The 19,059-nt window shown below is 39.0% G+C and overlaps 1 protein-coding gene across 1 annotated transcript; it reads left to right on the top strand.

The window, feature by feature from the left end:
• Nucleotides 1-457: 457 nt before the first annotated feature.
• LOC101850227 lies at nucleotides 458-18,200 on the top strand. Its single transcript, XM_005112654.3, has 6 exons — nucleotides 458-562; nucleotides 962-1,058; nucleotides 5,428-5,572; nucleotides 12,097-12,253; nucleotides 13,967-14,026; nucleotides 16,335-18,200. Exons 3-6 carry the CDS (start codon nucleotides 5,438-5,440, stop codon nucleotides 17,936-17,938), a joined length of 1,956 nt encoding a protein of 651 aa, XP_005112711.1. The 5' UTR covers nucleotides 458-562; nucleotides 962-1,058; nucleotides 5,428-5,437; the 3' UTR covers nucleotides 17,939-18,200.
• Nucleotides 18,201-19,059: the final 859 nt, after the last annotated feature.

A 19,059-nucleotide genomic window follows, 5' to 3' on the forward strand; every position in this document is an offset into this window, starting at 1 on the left:
TGTTTTTTTGTTTGTTTTTTTGCTAGCTTAGTTGGTTTGGTGGGGAGGGGGGGTTGGTTGTCAATTTGTTTAATAAGCAATCTCAGCAATTCTCGTTCCCTAGATTTCGCTTGTACCATTCTACGCCTCTCTTCTCCTCCCCACACAAAGTTACACACACACACACACACACACACACACACACACACACACACACACACACACAGCGCGCGCGGGGACCCAGTCGACAATTAAGCCTACATCGCTTCCCCAAGTGACGTCCACCATGGGCTAAGCGGCCAAGCGGGCCCTCCACGGCATGAGATATAAGTCCAAATAATGATTGCATTATGGATTTCGAAATATTATAGATCTAGCCCTTGCAATATCTTTGTATAAGTAGCAAAGACAGCGTAGTAGTAGTAGAGAATCTTTGGAAGTAGATAATCTTTGGGGTCACTTCCGGTGGGAAATCCCTTGGCCCTGGACATTTCTTTCCTGTGAGAGCTACGGTCAGAATGGAGGTTTCGGTTTTGATTTGGAGAATGGAGAACTGAAAACCTTGGCTACTCATTCTAACTTTGTAACTCCCAAATGTTAGGTTGCTACAAAACAAATTGCTCCCGTCATTTTATTCATGGGATCTCTTTATATTGTTTGGGGAGAAATTCTGAAAAAACTCAAATACATCCAGACTCTAGATTAGTTCTGTTTTATTTTTATTATAGAGAATCTAGATCTAGATATATAGAATCTAGATCTAGATATAGATCTAGATCTAATCCCCGGCGTAACAAACTCCCTCCACCAACTCCAAGCCATTGGAAGGACATTAAAAATAAAACCCCTCATACCCTCATACTTTTCGGCTAATCAAAGATCACTTATTTACAGCCTTGTTCTTATTTCTTACTAATAAAATTATATTTTGACATCAATTAAAGTATGCTGACTTTTCTCTCTGGTTTTGCATTATAAATAGGAAAGCTGTGCTGGAACTTTTTCTCAGTTGAACAAGATTCTAGACCAAGAATAGAAGCGTTTTGGTGGCAACAAACCGGAAACCAAGTCAAAGCCAAGTGAGTACATTTTTTTTTTCATTTATAAAAATGTCAAGTTACTTTGTAATAAAATGTTGACTTTGGTGGCCTATTGGTTAAGCTCTTTTGGACTCGCAACCGAAAGGTCGTGGGTTCGAATCCCGTTTAGGGGCCCGACGTTGTGTCCTTGGGAAAGGCACTTTACCTGAATTTTCCTCACTTCACACAGGTGGGAATGGGTACCCGGCTATAGACAGCGAAAGATCTTAATTTGTAAATTAGTGTTTGAGCGCTTAATCAGCTGCTTGCACTGTATGCTTCCCGGGAAGCTGAGAATGTTTCGGAGTGTTCTATGGTCTGCTGGGGTAATAATATAGTGTAAAGCGCTTAGAGCCTGCTGTTGAGTGGGGATATGCGCCATACAAATGCTATTTATTATTATTTATTATTATTATTTTCTCACCATGTACATTAAAATTACTCCCCCACTGACATTGTTACTCGAAAAATGGCCGACAGTTGAATAATCAGCAAACATTATATCTAGATGTCATTTTTGCAGACTGAGTTAGTTCTATTTTTCTAGACAAATTCAACATATTTATTTATACAAATTCAACCTTTATAATAAATATTTTGAATATTTAAGAATTGATTGTGTGATATAACTATCCAAAATAAATTTTTAATATTATATGAGCTAAACCGCATCGCTTGACCTGTGCCTGTGTGACATACGTAGGCCTTTCGTCATATTTTCTTTCATGACGAACGAGCCAAAATACTGCTGCGATGTACAGTGTTCGTCATACCTTGCGAAGCGCGATCACCATGATGACGAATACCGTTCGTCGTAGGATTCTGCATACCGTTTCTATTACTGTAAAACTAATCACAAATTCACTTTCAGGAAAAATTTTTCCGTAGGAAAAAATCTTTTCCTTTTAGACATTGCTGTAGTAACCCATGACCATTCAATCAAGCCCTGCTCTGGGGATCCAAAACTGTGCCCAGTGAAGCATGAACTGATCCTGTGACACGAAGGGCTTAATATGCCCTATAAATGTCTTTTGAAAAGCACTTTAAGAATCACTTCAAAATTAGTATATTACTTTTGTTGAGTTTATGAAGTTAATGTCACCTAATTAGTGTTATTTATAAAGTGTTGGACAAATAAATGCATTTCTTAATTTACTCCTTATCTCCAGCGAGCTGCTCCCAGCAGCCTATGGTCAGGACTAAGTGCTGGTGATCATGAGCCGCTGGCAACGGCTCAGGCATTTTCCTTAATTACGATTTCGACATCAAATATATTCTTGTCAATGATTGACAAAAACAGGTCTCTTTTACTGGGAGTTCATTCGTAAGATGAAGATCTATCAAAATAGGTTCACTTGTTTTGATTTGAATTTGATGACCAATTTAGTGATGTCACTTTCAGATTTTGTACCAGAAGAGGGCCCCCGGTGTATATAATATACAGTATAACATAGATAGCTCGAATTCGTTGGGACCCGCCTCGATAGTTCCAGGGATATCTAACAAAGATAGACTTTGATCCCATAATCCCCGAGGATCGTAGGAGCGCTGTATGATAGAGAGCCTCTTCAGGTGCCTCCACTTTTCAAGGTTGTTTTTTTTTGCGAGCGCCTGAGTTTGGGCAAAGGATTTTCCTTTCCACTCGGCAATGTTGTCGGTCCACCTCTTCCCGATTCGGTATGGTTCCTTTATTAGGTCTGCCATCTTACAGTGAGTCTTGGGATTGTGAAGCCTGGCGATGGCGTTATCCCTCTCGAGACTGGACCACAGCCGACTTCCTCCAACTCTGGGGCTCACCTTGATCTCGAACACGTGGCTGTTGTCCTTCGTCTGGGAAGTCTACGCCCTGGCCGGTGCCTTAGGTACAGGTCATATACACTCAGTGGTTTACAAAGATGAAGAAGAAAAAAACGAGGCACAGTTCGACGGAGGCATGATTTCAAGTCTTCTGTGTTCGACTTATCTGTGTTATACTACATACAGTCAAACCTGTGTAAGACGGCCACCCATTATCAAGGAGAAAAGTGGCCGTCTTAGGCAGGACTGATCAAGATAAAGAAAACAAACTATTCCCATCTGAGGTCCCAATCGAAAGTAGCCGCATTGTTTATGTTTTTGTTGTTGTTGTGTTTGTTGTTGTAATTGGTTTGTATTTCGTTTGTTAATTTTATTTTGTTGCTGATTTTGCTCAAGGGTGACAATAAAGCGTAAAGGTATGAGACAATAAGACCGAGTGCCATGTTAAAACAAACACATGGGTCGCCACCACTCGGAAAACGAGCGATGCTTCTGTCACAAGTTCATGTTGACGTCCTTTGTTACTTTGTTACAGACTGGGTAAACAGTGACCACTCATCTCACTTACGATTTGTGTATGAGTTATGGGAGGGGCTATGGTTTATGAGGGATCACACGCTTACCTCACCAGCAGCTGAAAATTGGTACCTATTGGTCAACAGTGGGAGGGGCCTACACAACATGATCGGTTGGAGGGACTACCAAAAAAGTAACATCGACAGGTGACTGAATTATGACGGCTCGCCACAACGCCAGGGGCCAATGCACAATTTATGACAAAACGTAATGGAGTCACTAAGGTGGCCGTTTAAGACAGGTGTTATTGCTTTGCGTGATAGGGGTTGTGTGTTAAAATATGGTGGCCGCGGCCGCGTTGGACAGGTGCCCGTTTTACACAGTTAAATTATATAGAAAAAACGCAAGGGGGGAAATGGAAAGTGGCCGTCTGTACAGGTGACCGTCTTATAGAGGTGGCCGTCAGGGCAGGTTCGACTGTATATTGTATACATATGTGAGGCAGCGTGGTAAAATCAGGCGCTCATCAAAATAAGGAAATCGAAGAAACAGGCATTTTTCCTCCAGTTTGGCAATTTTTGTTGAATTTTTTTTAATTTGCTCAACACATTATATATCCATATAAAACTACATTTCCATTTGAATTTTACTGAAAAAACTTGATTAATGGCACAAAATGTAAATTTTCAATTTTCAAGGACTCTCAAGCTATAGAAGGTACCAAACTTTGGCGGCCATTTTCTCACAAATTTTACCCCAGAAAACAGGCCAACCCCATCTCTTTCAATCGCAAATATCTGGATTTATATTCAAGATATATGGGTATTCTTTTCACCGAAAGGAAGACAAATAAACAAGCTTTATGGTTATACCAATATAACTCTACATGCCTAAAAACTGGCGCTCGACAATTTTTGGGCATGCCGAATTATTGGTATCGTCTTAAAGCTTTTTCATTTGTCTTGCTTATGATGAAAAAAATATCCATATGTATATATATATATATATATCTTGAATATAAGTCAATATATTTGCGATTGAAAAAGGTGGGGGTCGCCTGGTCTCAGAGCTAAATTTATGGAGAAAATGGCCCCCAAAGCTTAGTTATTTCCTTAGCTTGAGAGTCTATGGAAACAGAACATTTACATTTTTTGGCCCTTTAATCAATGGTTTTCTAGCATAAATGTCATAATGTCAGCATCTGTGCTTCCTCTTCCTTGTCTTTTGGAATCCAAACTGAGCTACGATAGGCTCCTAAATAGTTCTTTTGTTCTATTATTATCTTCGCTTATGTTTTCCCTGCATGGCTTAACAAAGAGATGCCTCTGTATGTTGTGCAGTTATATTTGTTGCCTTTCTTTTTCCATAATGGGAACATCATGCCTGTCTTCTGGGCATTTCCTTTGCTCCCATGCAGGCTCTATTAAAAAGTTGCCTAAGCCACAGTACAACTGTGTTTTCACAAGCTCTTTTGCTTCCACTGTGATGTCATCTGTTCCTGAGGCTTTGTTCTTGGGACTTGTTTTGAATGCATTTTCAATTTCTCTGGACAGTATGGGCGGTTCTGTTTGCTCTGCTTTTGCTCGTTGGAATTCTTTGCTCTGCATTTGTTGATTGGAATTCTTCTTCTTGTACATGGTATGGCAAACGTCTAGGTTGAGAAGTTCTTGGAAGTAATTTTCCCATCTTTTCTTAATAGCATCCTTGCTGAGAATGGCACTATCCTCTTTGTTGTTTATGATGCATATCCTTACCCTCATGCTGTTCACACTTTTATAAAACTCTCCAGGGTTTTCCGTCCAATTGTCTCAGTTTCTCGCCATATATTTTCCCTGCTTTTTCTTTAACAGTTATGATCTTTCTTTTTGTCTCTCTTCTCACTATCCTGTATTTTATATAGCCTTTTTTGCCTTATATCCACGAACAATGAAGTTTTTTTATTTTTAGTTTTATTTTGAATAAAAAACATACTGCTTTATAACTCTTTGTTGTGTATGTATCCCATTTGTCAGTTGTTTAATTATTTTTGTATTGAATTGATTATTCTGAAATACAGATTAAAGCCCATGAACGAGGAGATGGGCTATTTTGAGGAGCATCGGAGAATGAAAGCTGTCATTGAGAAACATCGAATGGACTTTTTGAGGAGTTTACCCACCACCGAACTGGCGCAATCGTTTCCTTTGCCTCCTAGTACTCGTGTAAGTTTTATTTTATTTCTTAAAATTTTAAATAAATTTGGTCAGCATCAGGATAATTAAATGTCTACAACAGGAGTGTCCTGCTCAATTGCACAGGGGGCCAAGCTCAAATTTTACTTTAAGTTGCGGGCCAAACAGTCAAACTGGATAAACACTCATGGAACAGCGATAAAGGAAACCTTTTTGAACCATTTACCCTCAATTGTCGCCGGAGCTTACCATGATCGGTTGCCATAGTAGTCGCTGGGGGTTTCTAAGTGCATGCTCAGCACTGCCATGGTGTGTATTTCTATCAGGTCAAGGCAAATTTAAGTCTTATTAAGTACCGGGTATGACTGAAAACGAGGCTATAAATTGACTCAGTGATAGTGTGTGTCTGTGTGTGTGTGTGTGTGTGTGTGTGTGTGAATTTTTGAAGTAAATAGATAGATTGCAAAATGGAAGGTGGAATGGAGTTAAAACTTGTATAAATCCAAGAAACTTTTTAAAGCTCACAATTACTCAGCCCATGAAGCCATCTTGAGCAAACAAAGAGGAATTGAAAGTTCCTTTTGTGACCTATCATAATATTGTATAGTTAAGTCATCGGAGGATTTATTTCTTTTTGATTTAATGAAATAGATGGGTAACATATGGAAACCCGATAGTCACAACTATAATTGGGGAAATGCTGGGGAGGTTCCTTTACTGGGCAAGACTGGCTGGACAGTGGACAAGAGATTTGTTGCTGCAAATAATGTTCATTCTGATTCAAGTAAACCTTAATTAATATTTTTTGTCAACATTCAAAAAGCTCTTTGCCAATAAGAAGGTGCCCTAAAAAGATGATAGGGGTTCTCTGATAAGTTGCTGCACGACATAATATTCTCTTCCCTTCGTCTCATTAACGGGGGCGCTACTTTGTCGTCACCGCTTCCTGTCACGACGAATTACTTCATGCAAACACTGTGTTGGGTCCCTAGGCCTAGTCGGCGATTTCACAAACTGTCCTCATGACGTTTAGAGAGAGCCTCTAGTTGCCAATTTGGCTTCTCAGTTACTTACTTTATTGAAGGATAAGACTGTCTTGAACAGTACATTTAATACATTGTATTTCATCCGTTACGTTATCAGCAAAGCTGTCTCTAGTTACTGTCAGTACATTTATTTTATTGTCAGCATGGCTCTAATTTGTATTTTTTGTCTTCCATGGTTCTGGTTCTCGTCACTTACTTCCCACTGAAACCTTCTGGCAGACCGGCGCTTTTATGATTGGCCAGTCACGTTATATAGAAGACATTTTACAGAGAAGGCACTCAACTGACGGAGTCTCAGTCTGGGCTGTCAACACAAAACCCTCCCTTTTTCCCTCACCCAGCCACACCAGAGACCGCAAATACGGAGACGGTGCAATACTTCTTCGGCCTTTGTTCATTGTCGGAGAATCGAGGTAGTGACGAGTGCGCGTTGCTCTGCGTAGTAATGAGCTCAGACAACACACGCAGTGTTACTACAACAAGCGCTGTGCGATGACTAGTTGGCCCCATTTTAGTATTTTATCTAAATTCATGAAGATACGTTTTTAAATCTAGCCTCAATTGTTGTGGAAAAATATGAATAAGTTAAGATAAATTGATACAAAGTGCTGTGCAAACTTTAGGTTACATTGATTCACCCGTTAAAGAGATGTTTGAGGACAAGTTGTGTCACGAATTTTTGACTGCACTGTAAAGATCATCGTGCAATCTGACTTTAATAAATACACTGACTCATAGTCCACTGTCTGGCATTTGCAGGAATTACCTTTGTTTTCAATTACGTTTGGCTCCAGTAGCATTTTCAACTTTTGATTCTGTCTACTGTGTGCTCTTTTCATGAAAGGTTTAAAATATGTTGTTTTTTTTAAAACGGCTTAAAATAAACCAACAAATTCCTCAAGTTTAAAACTGGGCTTTTTCAAGCCACCATGACTACAATGTTCAAACTGTTTCTGGCTGATGAGGGTTAGGTTGCTTGGGAAGATGAAGAATTTTCTAATATCCCAGTACAGTCCTTGCAGGCTACATCATAAAGTTTCTACAAAGTGTATCCACTTACGTAGGAAATTGCATTTTTATGTGCATTGCATCTTTAATGTATTGCAAAATTTAACCAAATTAACAACGTGTCTGTGTTCTTTATCAAGGTCGACCAGAATTGCAACTACCTGTATATTTGTTTGACTGAAATTCTCACTCGTTAGATTTATCAAAAAGCTATCCACATCATCCCTGCAATTGCTTGAAGGCGATGCGATCATAATTTTGTCGACTATTATCTGTCTCTTCAAACGAAAATAGAATTGTTTGGAGGGGCGGGGGGTTCTGGATTGTCAAGATATGTCCACCTTTTCCTTTGGTGACTGAGAACAGATTTTCAAGTGCATCTTGTAAGTAATCCTCCATTGCAGCTCACAATGTCTGCCACAAAACCTTGCTAAGCAGTGATGTTGTGAATCCACTCACGGACTCACAGTAATGCTTTTGCAACTTTCTTTTTGTGTTCTGGGCCAAACTTCATAAATTATCTTTCAACCACAGATTCGAAGTGTCTGCTGCAAAAATTCATGCTGCTTTGATGTAGTTGTATTGGTTACGATATTTGTCAGAAAATGAAACGAGTGACCAATTTAAAAGGTTGAAAAGATCATCAAATTCATTACAGAAATCAGATATAGCAATGTCAGACAAAGGATTAATTCAGAGAATATATGGTGTCCCAATTGCTTTCAATACTGCGACTAAGCATGTGCACAGCAAAATAAACCCTTTGTCGTCCAAAATTTGTTAACTTGGGTGCCACCCTGAATGAACCTGAGGCACTGTCTTTTTCATAGAAATTTTTAATAAACTGCCCAGCTCGCAGTATCATTATGATGAGTAGGCCCACAGAAATTGTTGTAGATCAGATTGTTTCTAATTTTTAATTAAGTGTGGAGGTTCAAAGAGAACTGTATGATTTTATCACCCTCGTGATGAAAAAAAGAGGCTTTTCAAGGGGTAAGACTTTGTTTAGTTTTTCTTAAAACTGTCTGGTTGTTTGGGCCTTGGTCGCACACAAGCCTTCACCTTCAAACCAACATATTGAAAGCTTTTTAATGGCCTCTAACAATGGAACAACGAACTAGCCGCCCTACCCGCACCAGGTGCGCCCTGCTAAGGATGCAGCCTTAGCAGGTCAGCCGTCGACCGTCGGTTGACGCGCTGTCCCTCCCCCCGGGGTTTCGTGCCCGCACCACTTTTTGCCCCATTGCATTATCATTGGGCCAGACACTGGTTTCTATAATTAGCATTTGATACAGTTCCCCACACCTATAGTGCGGTCAAAAATTCGTGGCGCAACTTATCCTCAAATATCTCTTTAATGGACGAATCAATGTCACCCGTACCCAGCACATCAGTTTGTATCAATTTGTAACTTAATCACGTTTTTCCACAACAACTAAGGCTCGATTAAAAAACTTTTCTTCATAAATTTATATAAAATATTATAAATCTCCGCCGCACGAAAAATAATATGATTGTTCACACAGCACTTCCCGCTACTGGCACACATTTTGCATACGCCTCAGCTCACCTATGACACTTTTTAGTGGCGACACTTCTTACAAGAAATTAACTTTATAGTGAACACATTTATAGCACTAAAGGTTCCCTTAACATACGTTCAATAAGCATAATGTTGCGATTATTAGAAAAAAATACGAGACTTGCTTTTAAAAGCGATGTTGCCCTAACTGTAAACTTTTAAAAATCGTAGAAACCATCGACTAGGATTTTTTATTTGAATTTATGAAGGAATTTTCTAGAATGCAGTGTGCGGGAGTTTGAAAAAATATTCACTTATTAAGACAAAGTGATATGAGTCATTGTGCAAAAGTTGGAGAATCTATGTTCGATAGTTAAAGGAGATATATGACCATAAGTTGCGCCATGCTTTTTTTACCGCACTAATATAATGCAGTCTTCTGAGAAGTGTGCTATGTTCAGTGCGTACATTTTTTAAGTACACTGCTGTATCTCATTCTAGACTTGATCTGCACGGGACAGTGTCATGTCATCGATATGGTATCTATTATTTCTTTAGACTACCTTGATTGCAAACTCTTTCACATTATGTAGATATGTAGATGTTTAGGGCTCTGTATGCATGTGTGTGTCTTTGTGTGAGTGAGTGTGTGTTTGTGTGTATAGTGAGGGATAGTGAAGATGTAGGTATACAGCGGAGGGTGTGTGCGTGTTTGTTTGTTTTTGTGTTTTGTTGGGGGTGGGGGGTGGGGAAGGTTGTGGGGATAAAGGGGAGGAGTAGGAAGAGGGGATCGATGTGATTGACAGCCGGCCAGTTTTACAAACCGCGAGCCGTCCCTGGGGAAATGAATAACTTGCCCATACTGTACCATAGTGGAAACTGGCTCATAAGGTCCAGTATTCTTTTCCTAACAGAGTTGCATTTTTTCCTAATAATTTTTTTTAAGCTATTTTTTAAAATTAATTTTTAATAGAATATCATGTATGGTATTTCTTGAGGTGTATTTCCTTTTTTTAAAAAAGAATTTGGGGCCTGTGTCAGGACAGCTCCCTTTTGGGGTAAATGGTTCAACAATGATGAATTAAAGCATACAAAGGTTAAAATAGTAACAAATCAAGGCATACCAATTTCTACCCATTTTGCCAATTTTTCAGAGCTAGATGTTTAGCACCTTTTCATGGCAGCAAGTTCATTATTGTAGATTCTCAGGATGGACTACCTAGACTTCTCTCATGTGCTGGATAAAAGTGTTCAGCCGGCTGGATGTAGCCCGGGGGCCTTAAATTGAGTTTGACACCTGTGGTCTGCTGTTATTGCTATTTGTTCATGTTTCTCTGTCCACGTTAAACTATTCTCTATTTGGGCCCTATATTAAAACCTCTCTTTGGGTGCATACACAAAATCACTTGAATAAATTACTTACAGTAACCTAGCCTACAAATTGCTCATTTTGAAACAGAGGCACCACTTTTCCCCCTCATATCAGTGTAAGCTTGTTGATTTCACCCCATGACTGTCAAGACATCTCCACGTGAGTCTTGAAAAGTATTCAACCCTGTCTCTTGTCTTGGACCACGTTTCTTAGGCTTACGTTCTACCCTATCCGTACGTCGTGTTTTACTATCGTATCCATGCAACGTGAGGAACTATGTGCCTCCACTTTCAAAGAGGAAGTTTACTCGTTAATCCAATCCATACACTTTGTATAGCAGCCTGTCAAAATGATTTTTTGAGAAATACTGAAAGTTTCAAAGAGGTCTTCGTACTTAAAGTGCATGTATTCTAAAATGTGAAGAATACAGCCGTGGGGGTACTAAATGACCCCAGGGTGTAGGGATAAGATTAGAGTGTTGTGTTTCAGGAAAATGTATCAACTTTTTTATGTTTTAAGTCTTGCTGTAAATCTCCTTGAATTTTATTTTACCCTCTTAATTTAGACCAACATCGAAGAAAACGTGTCAGAACTTAGTTTGCAGTTACCTTTTTGAGTAGGCTTTTAGATTCTGTTGGTAGTTCACCTTTTAGACCCGTATGCCGTATGCAAAGATCTGAGATGATTAAACAGAATCTTTTCATCATTTTTCGTTGTAATTACAGTCAGACGAAAATAATTTTTAATCAAGCTATAGATCTAGTGTTTTGAAGCTGGTTTAATCTGCGAATCTAGATTGAAAACTTAACTGTTTCAAACAGTTGTGCACAGTAATTCACTTTTCTCCTGTCAAATTAGAACATTGTGTATTTTATAATAAGGACTGATTTGAAGTGTTTTCTGTTTAGCTTTTCATGGAGTCTCAAATATGACGCTTTACCTTCATTGTTGTATACGTTAGAGTACACTTTTTCTTTTTATAAGCTCTCAAAGAGAAACTAATTTCTTCAGTCTCCTCTCTACCTGATTGCACACTTGCTCACAATCTGTGTGTGTGTATAGTGTATGTGTAAATGTCTGTATTACAATGAATCAATCCCTTTCACAGTTGGATAAAATAGTTTCTCCTTCTTTCCCATCAAACATCTATTGTCCTAATCTCTACTCCTTCTTTTTTTTCTTTTTTTTTTTTGGTTACTCTCTTAGTTACATCCTTAATTTACGCACTTATGTGACCGAATCGTGATGCAAATGTGGTAAAAGGCTTACTAATAATACAAAACAAGAAATACCAGTTATGACACGTTTTGGTCTCTAGAAATGAAAAACCCAACAATTATCGTACATTGAACAGCTTAATGTCAGTGATTTATTCTCACAGCCAATCTATCTCTGAGGAAATGATCCTGTGGGAGAAACAGTGTTTTGATGGGATTGAGCGCTGGCGCTCCATTTTTTTTCAACCAAAATTTAGAGCTATATTCAGGCCTTAAAATAAAGCATACGATTTCTTTTGCTGGTGTTTTGCGAAGCTTGCAACTTCATACTTTTGTGTGGAATAAAGAATCTGAGCAATTATTATAATGCCTCATTTTTCCAATTTCAGGAACAGATAATGAAGACTCTGAAGCATGAATCAGCTTTTGATGCTAATATTATGTTACTGGATGCCATAACAACAGTTGATTATTTTTGGCTCAAGTTGATCAAATTCTTTGACAAAAACAGTTGCTGTGGGGAATTTAAAAAGATAATAGAACAAGGTAAGTAATGATAAAGTTTTCAATACCTGTGTGTTCATTTATATTCAGCAAACTCAATGATCCCAACAAACAGATGGCAGGAAAACAAGAGAATTTAACATCTGTAAATAGAAACAATAATTTCAGTTATGAGTAGGGCCTACCTGGAAAGGCAGCAATGTACAAGGAGATTTCTTCTTTTGCATCCTGCTGCTTATCTCAAGGGTACTTACCCTGACGGTTCTTGAAACCTCAGTCCAACTGATTATTTTGTATGTACAGCTGATTTACCCTTCCGGTCACTGTGTGCCATGTTTAATTTAATGGTACTCTTGCTTATTTGGTTTAACTAGAGTTTCTAAAGTGTTGGATAGGGTGACATTAAGGCAGACTGTCAAGATGGCAACCGGCCCGAGCAGATAAATCTGCTTCAATTTTCAAGGCAGGAGTTCGGGACCTCCATTTTGCCTTTTATTGAGAGCGCTATGTACTAATTCTCATTTTATTGGCAAAAGTCATGTAAAGGGTACACTCTGTGCTTTACACTCTAAGATATGAGTTGATTCCTGTGCTATCAACAGCCGTTTGAATCAGCGATGTAATAATCCATAATTTGAGTCACTATTTTGGTTCCTTTTTCTAGTTTTTTAATCACCAAGCATTTTAACTCGTTCACAAAATTGAGTTCTAGGTCCTATTTACTTTCTTCTATCTGAAAATGTATAAGTATATCGCCTTTACTTGCTTGGTTTGCCTGTTCTCAAGCGTTTTTCAACATAATAATATGACAAAGTCATGCAATTTCTTTTAACACCACAGGCTATTTGTTAGCACTCCTCGTGGAGGGTTAAAGATCTCTATCTTTCTATTTGGGGGGGGGGGGGTATCCCACTCAGTTCACTTAGCCCTGATGGATGGAGTGAAAGCAACAGTGGTCACAAATTGTCTCATTTGTGTCATTGGGAACGTGAAAGATTTGTAATTGCAAGATCTCAGCTCTGCTGCTGGTATTGTGGCTATAAATAAAAAATTCACAGAAAGCACCTTAGCCTTAAGGGACCATGAACCTAAGATTGAATCTGATGCTTCAACTTAAGATGCAAGTATTTTGTCTTCATGAGCTGACTGTGAATGAAAATGCTCATGGCACAATGCCTTGGGGCAAAAAACTCTTGTCAAACCTGTGACAGGGAAGACTTTGGTCTCTAACAGCTTGTAGGTATCTGCAAAATACTGCTGCTATAATTTCCTTCTTATCAATTAAAAGTAAAAGCAAACTTTTGCAAATGTTGATGATTTATGTGGGAGTTGTCTTGCTATTCCTGTCAGTGATATTCCGTAGTACATTACAATAGTCCTATTGAAAAAGCAATAATCAATAATTGTTTGAGGGGGGGGGGTCTTTTCAAAAATAAAAAACAGACAGATTTTTCATGTTTTCTTCTCAACATCTGATTACCGGGACCCAAACATAAAGTTTTCGAATTTGAAGAAATGACAAACATTAAATATTTTATTGTGTAATTGGATGTTCTGTTCCTACATTGAGTTTTGATTTTTACAGCTCCAACCATTTAACAGCCTCTCCCCAAGTGTGTTGTTTACAGGTAGCCAAGTTTTTTTTTCTGATTGGTGCGTGATGAGCACCCTTTATAAGGTAATAGAGAAAGTTTTTACTTGTTTTTTCTATGAATTCTATTGCCACTCGACTCAAATTTGCTTTTATCCCCTCAGAGCACAGGAAGATTTCAAGGGGTCGTGGTGGCAGACATCCTGGTACAACCTCATCTCGTGGTATGTATACCTTTAAGTAAATAGTATATTCGTGTACTGCAGAGCAGCAGATTTCACCTATCTTTTATTTCTGATAGACTGTATAAAACTGAAGTCTTTGCTTACATCTGTTCCTGGGTGTGCGACAGAAGCGTCAAGTCATCTGCAATATATATAGATCGTCCAGCTATCTCCATGGGGTCCACTGTATACCATTTCTATGTCCTCTGGTGGTTTCCTTCATCTGCAAGCTGATTACCAAGATGAAGAGGAAAAGTGGCAGTAAAAATCCTTGTCTCACGCCTCTCTTGATGTCAAAGCTGTCAGTGGGCTGACCATCATGTTCAACCCTGCAACGTGTCCCTTCATACCTGCACTTGTTGAGGTTCACCAACTTGTGTGAGATTCTGTGATGTCTCGGTATCTTCCATAGTGTTGCTCGGTCTATACTGTCAGAGGCCTTCTTATAGTCAAGGAAGTTGACGACCAGCTGAGAGTTCCACTCCAGGGACTGTTCCACTACAATCGTCAGTGTAGCAATCTGGTCCGTGGTTGACTGGTTTAAATATTTTACCTTATGAAAATTTCACAATTGTGTAAGAAGAATTTAGAGTCCATGTGCAGGCTACTCATTCTTGTCTCCCTGTTGTCTTTGACTTGTAGTTTTAGTCTGTTTGTAAGTCTTTCTGTTTCTCTTTCTCCCCCCCCCCCCCCTTTTCTACCCCATGTCTTTCTTTTCTGCCTCTGCTCCCCACATTCTTCTCCTTCCCCTTTCCTCTCTGTCTATTTGCCTCCCATCAGCATAAGTGCCTTAGAACTTGTTTCCTTTGGAGTTTTTAACTTGCAATGTCTCGTCATTTTGTTTCCTTTTATCAAGTTCTTTTCTTGAGTCACATGACTTCATTAAAATTTGTCATCGACGAAAGCTTGTGGACAGTTTTTTTTTCTTTCCTTATTGTAATGTGGGCATGTTGCTTCCTGTTGAAAATGTGTGGAGATCTCATCAATTTAAAGGAAAAGAATCCAGGATAGATTTCATCATACAACAAATATCAACTTGTTAGACTCATATCATGTTTACTCTAAAAATAAAGTTGCTGAAGATTATTCCGTAAATGGGTTAAATACATGAGCAGTTTCACAACATATTCCATTATTATACCAGTTTAGAGAACCCATTTAGTGAATAATGTGTGTGTGTGTGTGTGTGTGTGTGTGTGTGTGTGTGTGTGTGTGTGTGTACAGTGGCGTCCAAAAGAAACTTGAAAATGTAATCGCCCAATCATCGTATTAAAGCCCTGGACTACCCGCTCATGCAGCACACCAATTTAAAGCTAAATAAATTCTTCATCATCCGACACATTAATACTTCATCAATGTTAAGAGACGCCCGAGATATTGTCACTCAAAAATGACCTTTAAAAAATCTGGCATGGCGAAATTGTGCGAAATCAAAGTAGTATTTATATCGGGGCTATTTACTGGTGACCACTCCAACATTGATATGATTTGCTTTTCCAAGAATTGTCTAGTGGCATTGGCCCTGTGAGAAAACGCTTTGCTATGCATGGAGATATCTACTCGAATGACACTGTGATGAAAATAAGGGTAAGACATGACATTCCAGCGCTTATGCGATGTAGTCCACTAAACCAAGCAGTGCGGTGTTTCACACACAGGCAGTTTTGTTCATTCCACCCCAGATCACCCAAAACCGTGGCAGTTTCGTGGCCTCCCACTGATGATTATGTCTAAAATCTAACTAATACAGTCCATGTTCAAAAAAGATTTCGTACTCTACACGAAACCAATAAATCCTAAACAAAAACTAAATTACACTAATGAGTACATTTAATCTTAAGTTCAGGATCTGCGTAGTATTTGTAACTACTCTGTTTTCCAATGTGTTTGAAAACGTCAGAAGAAGATGTTATTCATTACAGAGACAGTAATATTCTCTTTTTATTTGATATTCAATTCATGTCCATTCCTCCAATGTTGATGCACCTCAATACACGTGCAGACACACTTTTACGGTTCTTTATTTTGGCACAATTTTGCCAAGCCTGATTTTTTAAGGTCACTTCTGAGTGACCATATTTGAGACGTCTCTTAACTTAGATGAAATATCTATGTGTCAGATGATGCAGAATTTATGAAGCGTTAAATGGATATACTGCATGAGTGGGTCATGCTAGGTTTTAACATGATGATTGGGTGATTACAACCCCATTTCAAAGATAAAGCAAAAGGCTTTTATTCATTAGACATAGGGTGTCACCAGCGGGATGTGTTTTTCTTATCTCACTTAAATTGTCTATTTCTGCAGATACTGGTACTGGTAGCCCTCAACCTAAGGACAAAAAGGATCCTGATACTGGATTTGGCGACGCTGCATGCAGGGACCAAGAGGATAAACTGGCTCAGCTAACAGTAACTTTGAATACCAGTGATGAGACCTGTAGCAGCTCTTGCAATGAATCTGTTGAGCAGGCATTTAATCATGACGGGGATCAACTTGGAGATGCTGTTGCCAGTGGTGACCAAACTGAGGGCGAAGAGGCTGCAAACAGGTCAATAATTGGGCCAAATATTTCCTGCTCTCCTGGAGACAATAACCTTGGAGCTACGAGCTCAGATGCTGGCCTGCCTGAAGTGAATGTATCGAGAGACTATCAAAGGCCATCAAGGTTGACAGACAATTTCAATTTGGATCAAGGTCCTAAGAAGAAAAAGTATAATGCCAAGAAAGTGCAGTTCTCTGATAATATCCCCATACGCAATGAAGGATTGGCTGGTACTTGCATAGAGCACAGAGCTGGTCAGTTTGACAGTCAAAATGATTCATCCTCCTTTTTTTATGAGAGTCAATATGTTGAAGGTATATTCCCTAGTTCAGAGCTGGAAGGTAATGTGGCGACAGCTGACACACTAATTGAGGACTTAAAAACTGCTTTTTGCAAAACTGATAAAAACCTACATGAGGGTGTGGAAAATGTTGGGGCAGAGACGGATGTAGATCACGACTCTGAAGATGCAGATAACAATATGGATAGTCATAATGAATTAAGACCCATAAAAACTGCAATTGTGAATATTCCGGAAAACTCAGCTGGTAGTACAGAATGTGAAACTGAAATGAAACAAGTGGAGGCTGACTTGGGTGGGACATCATTACCTGTGCTGCCAGCTCCTCGTCAAGAGCCTCATGCTAGTGCTAATAATATAGTATCCTTTCAAACATCAGCTTCCCCAGGGCCTCAGAGTGAGGGGAATTTATCAGAGAATGGCAGTCAAGTCAATGTAATGGAAAGGTTTGAAAGTAAGGGCTTTACTTCTCTAAACAGCAGTCCTTTCGATGCTTCCTCTCCTGTAGCTGGATCCAGCTTTGGGAGAGACAATCAGTCACAGCATTTTGCAGGCAATGTGGGTGAAGACCCAGATGAGGAAACTGTTACAAATGTAATGAACCGTCTGCCAATTTGTCATTCAGAATCTTCTATAGATGTTATAGCTTTAGGCAGTAACCAAGAAAACATAGTTGAGCTAAATTCAATCTCACCGAGATATGAAAATATGCCTTGTAGACAACCTTTACCCCAAGTTGGACGCAATAATAGTGCAAGAGTCCCTGATATGGAGACTTCTTTTACAGTAAATCGCCCAAGTACGTCTTTAGAAACTATACCTTTAGCCTGTAGCCAAGAATATATAGGTGAGCCGCTGTTGTCCCAAGATGAGCCTGGTCCACATCAAAGAGATGAGAGTAATGGAGATGATTACAATGGTAATGATGGCAATATAGATAGAAGGCGCAATAATGACATGGAAGTGCCTAGAGAACAAGATTTGATTAGTAACGACTTATCTGCAACAAGAATAATAATTCTTGAAATCTTTAACTGGGTGTATAGCTCTTGGCAATCTCTATAACTTTCCTTTTCAGAATTATGTATATGGAAAACTAGGCAAAGACTTCTTATAACTGCTCTACAGGGTGATGAAAGAAAAAACAACTTTACAACTTGTTTTGTAATTTAAATATCTTCCTCCATACTGAAGTTTGGCGTTTCAAATTTAAACACACACGATATTTGAAAGCCAAAAGCAATTTGTCTAAAATTCATTTTAGATAAGTCCATTGAATAGTTTTGCTCTATATGGCGCATTAAAAAAGCAACCCATTTTCAACCTTACCCCCATTTTCGTAGCATGACGCACCAGTTTGCATTATGCCTACCACTACAAGTTGCAACAATCGCGCCATATTGCGAGCTACAGCAGTTTAACAAGTCAACAGAAGTTTGCATATATTATTTTTCCCAAATTTCCTTTGCCTGCTGAGATCATGGTTAACTTTAGTAAAGAGCAGAGGGCTTTTTGTATTGAACATTTTTTAGTTTAGTTATAAGGCCCATTTTCACCCTGTTGGATATGTTAACTCCAAGAATGCTGTGTATTGGGAACCCCGCCCCCTATTGTCACTTGAAACCACTTCATACCTAGTATGTACAGTGTAAGTGGTTTTAACCCTATCCGTACATTGTGGTTTACTATCGTTTCCATACAACGTGGGAAACTCTGTGCCACCACTTTCCAAAGAGGGAATTTACTATTTAATCCGATCCGTAATCTTTGCCTAGCAGTCTGTAAAAATGATTTTTTGAGAAATACTGAAAGTTTCAAATAGATCTTTGTACTAAAAGTATTCTAAAATGTGAAGAATACAACCCTGGGGGTAAAAAATGACCCCAGGGCGTACGGATAGGGTTAAACACTCACAGTTTAGCAGGTCCTTATGTTTGGGTGCCTTTGAACATTTCCAACGACACGTTAAAAATTTGTCAAGTCCAAAGGAGGGCACGTAGAGCACTGCTTCAAGAGATTACAGAATGAAACCTGTTAAAGAAAATAAATATTGTTTAAGTGTTACTGGAATGGAAAATTACTTGGAGGAACTATTAATAGGAGAGGCCGCGAGTCGCGTAACGTGAAGCCGCTGCAGACGACGGTCGGCCATGTTTGTGAGATCATCAGCTCAGTTCTCTCAGTTG

Source organism: Aplysia californica, unplaced genomic scaffold, assembly GCF_000002075.1.
Source record: "Aplysia californica isolate F4 #8 unplaced genomic scaffold, AplCal3.0 scaffold01351, whole genome shotgun sequence".
In the NCBI taxonomy this organism is placed as follows: domain Eukaryota; kingdom Metazoa; phylum Mollusca; class Gastropoda; order Aplysiida; family Aplysiidae; genus Aplysia; species Aplysia californica.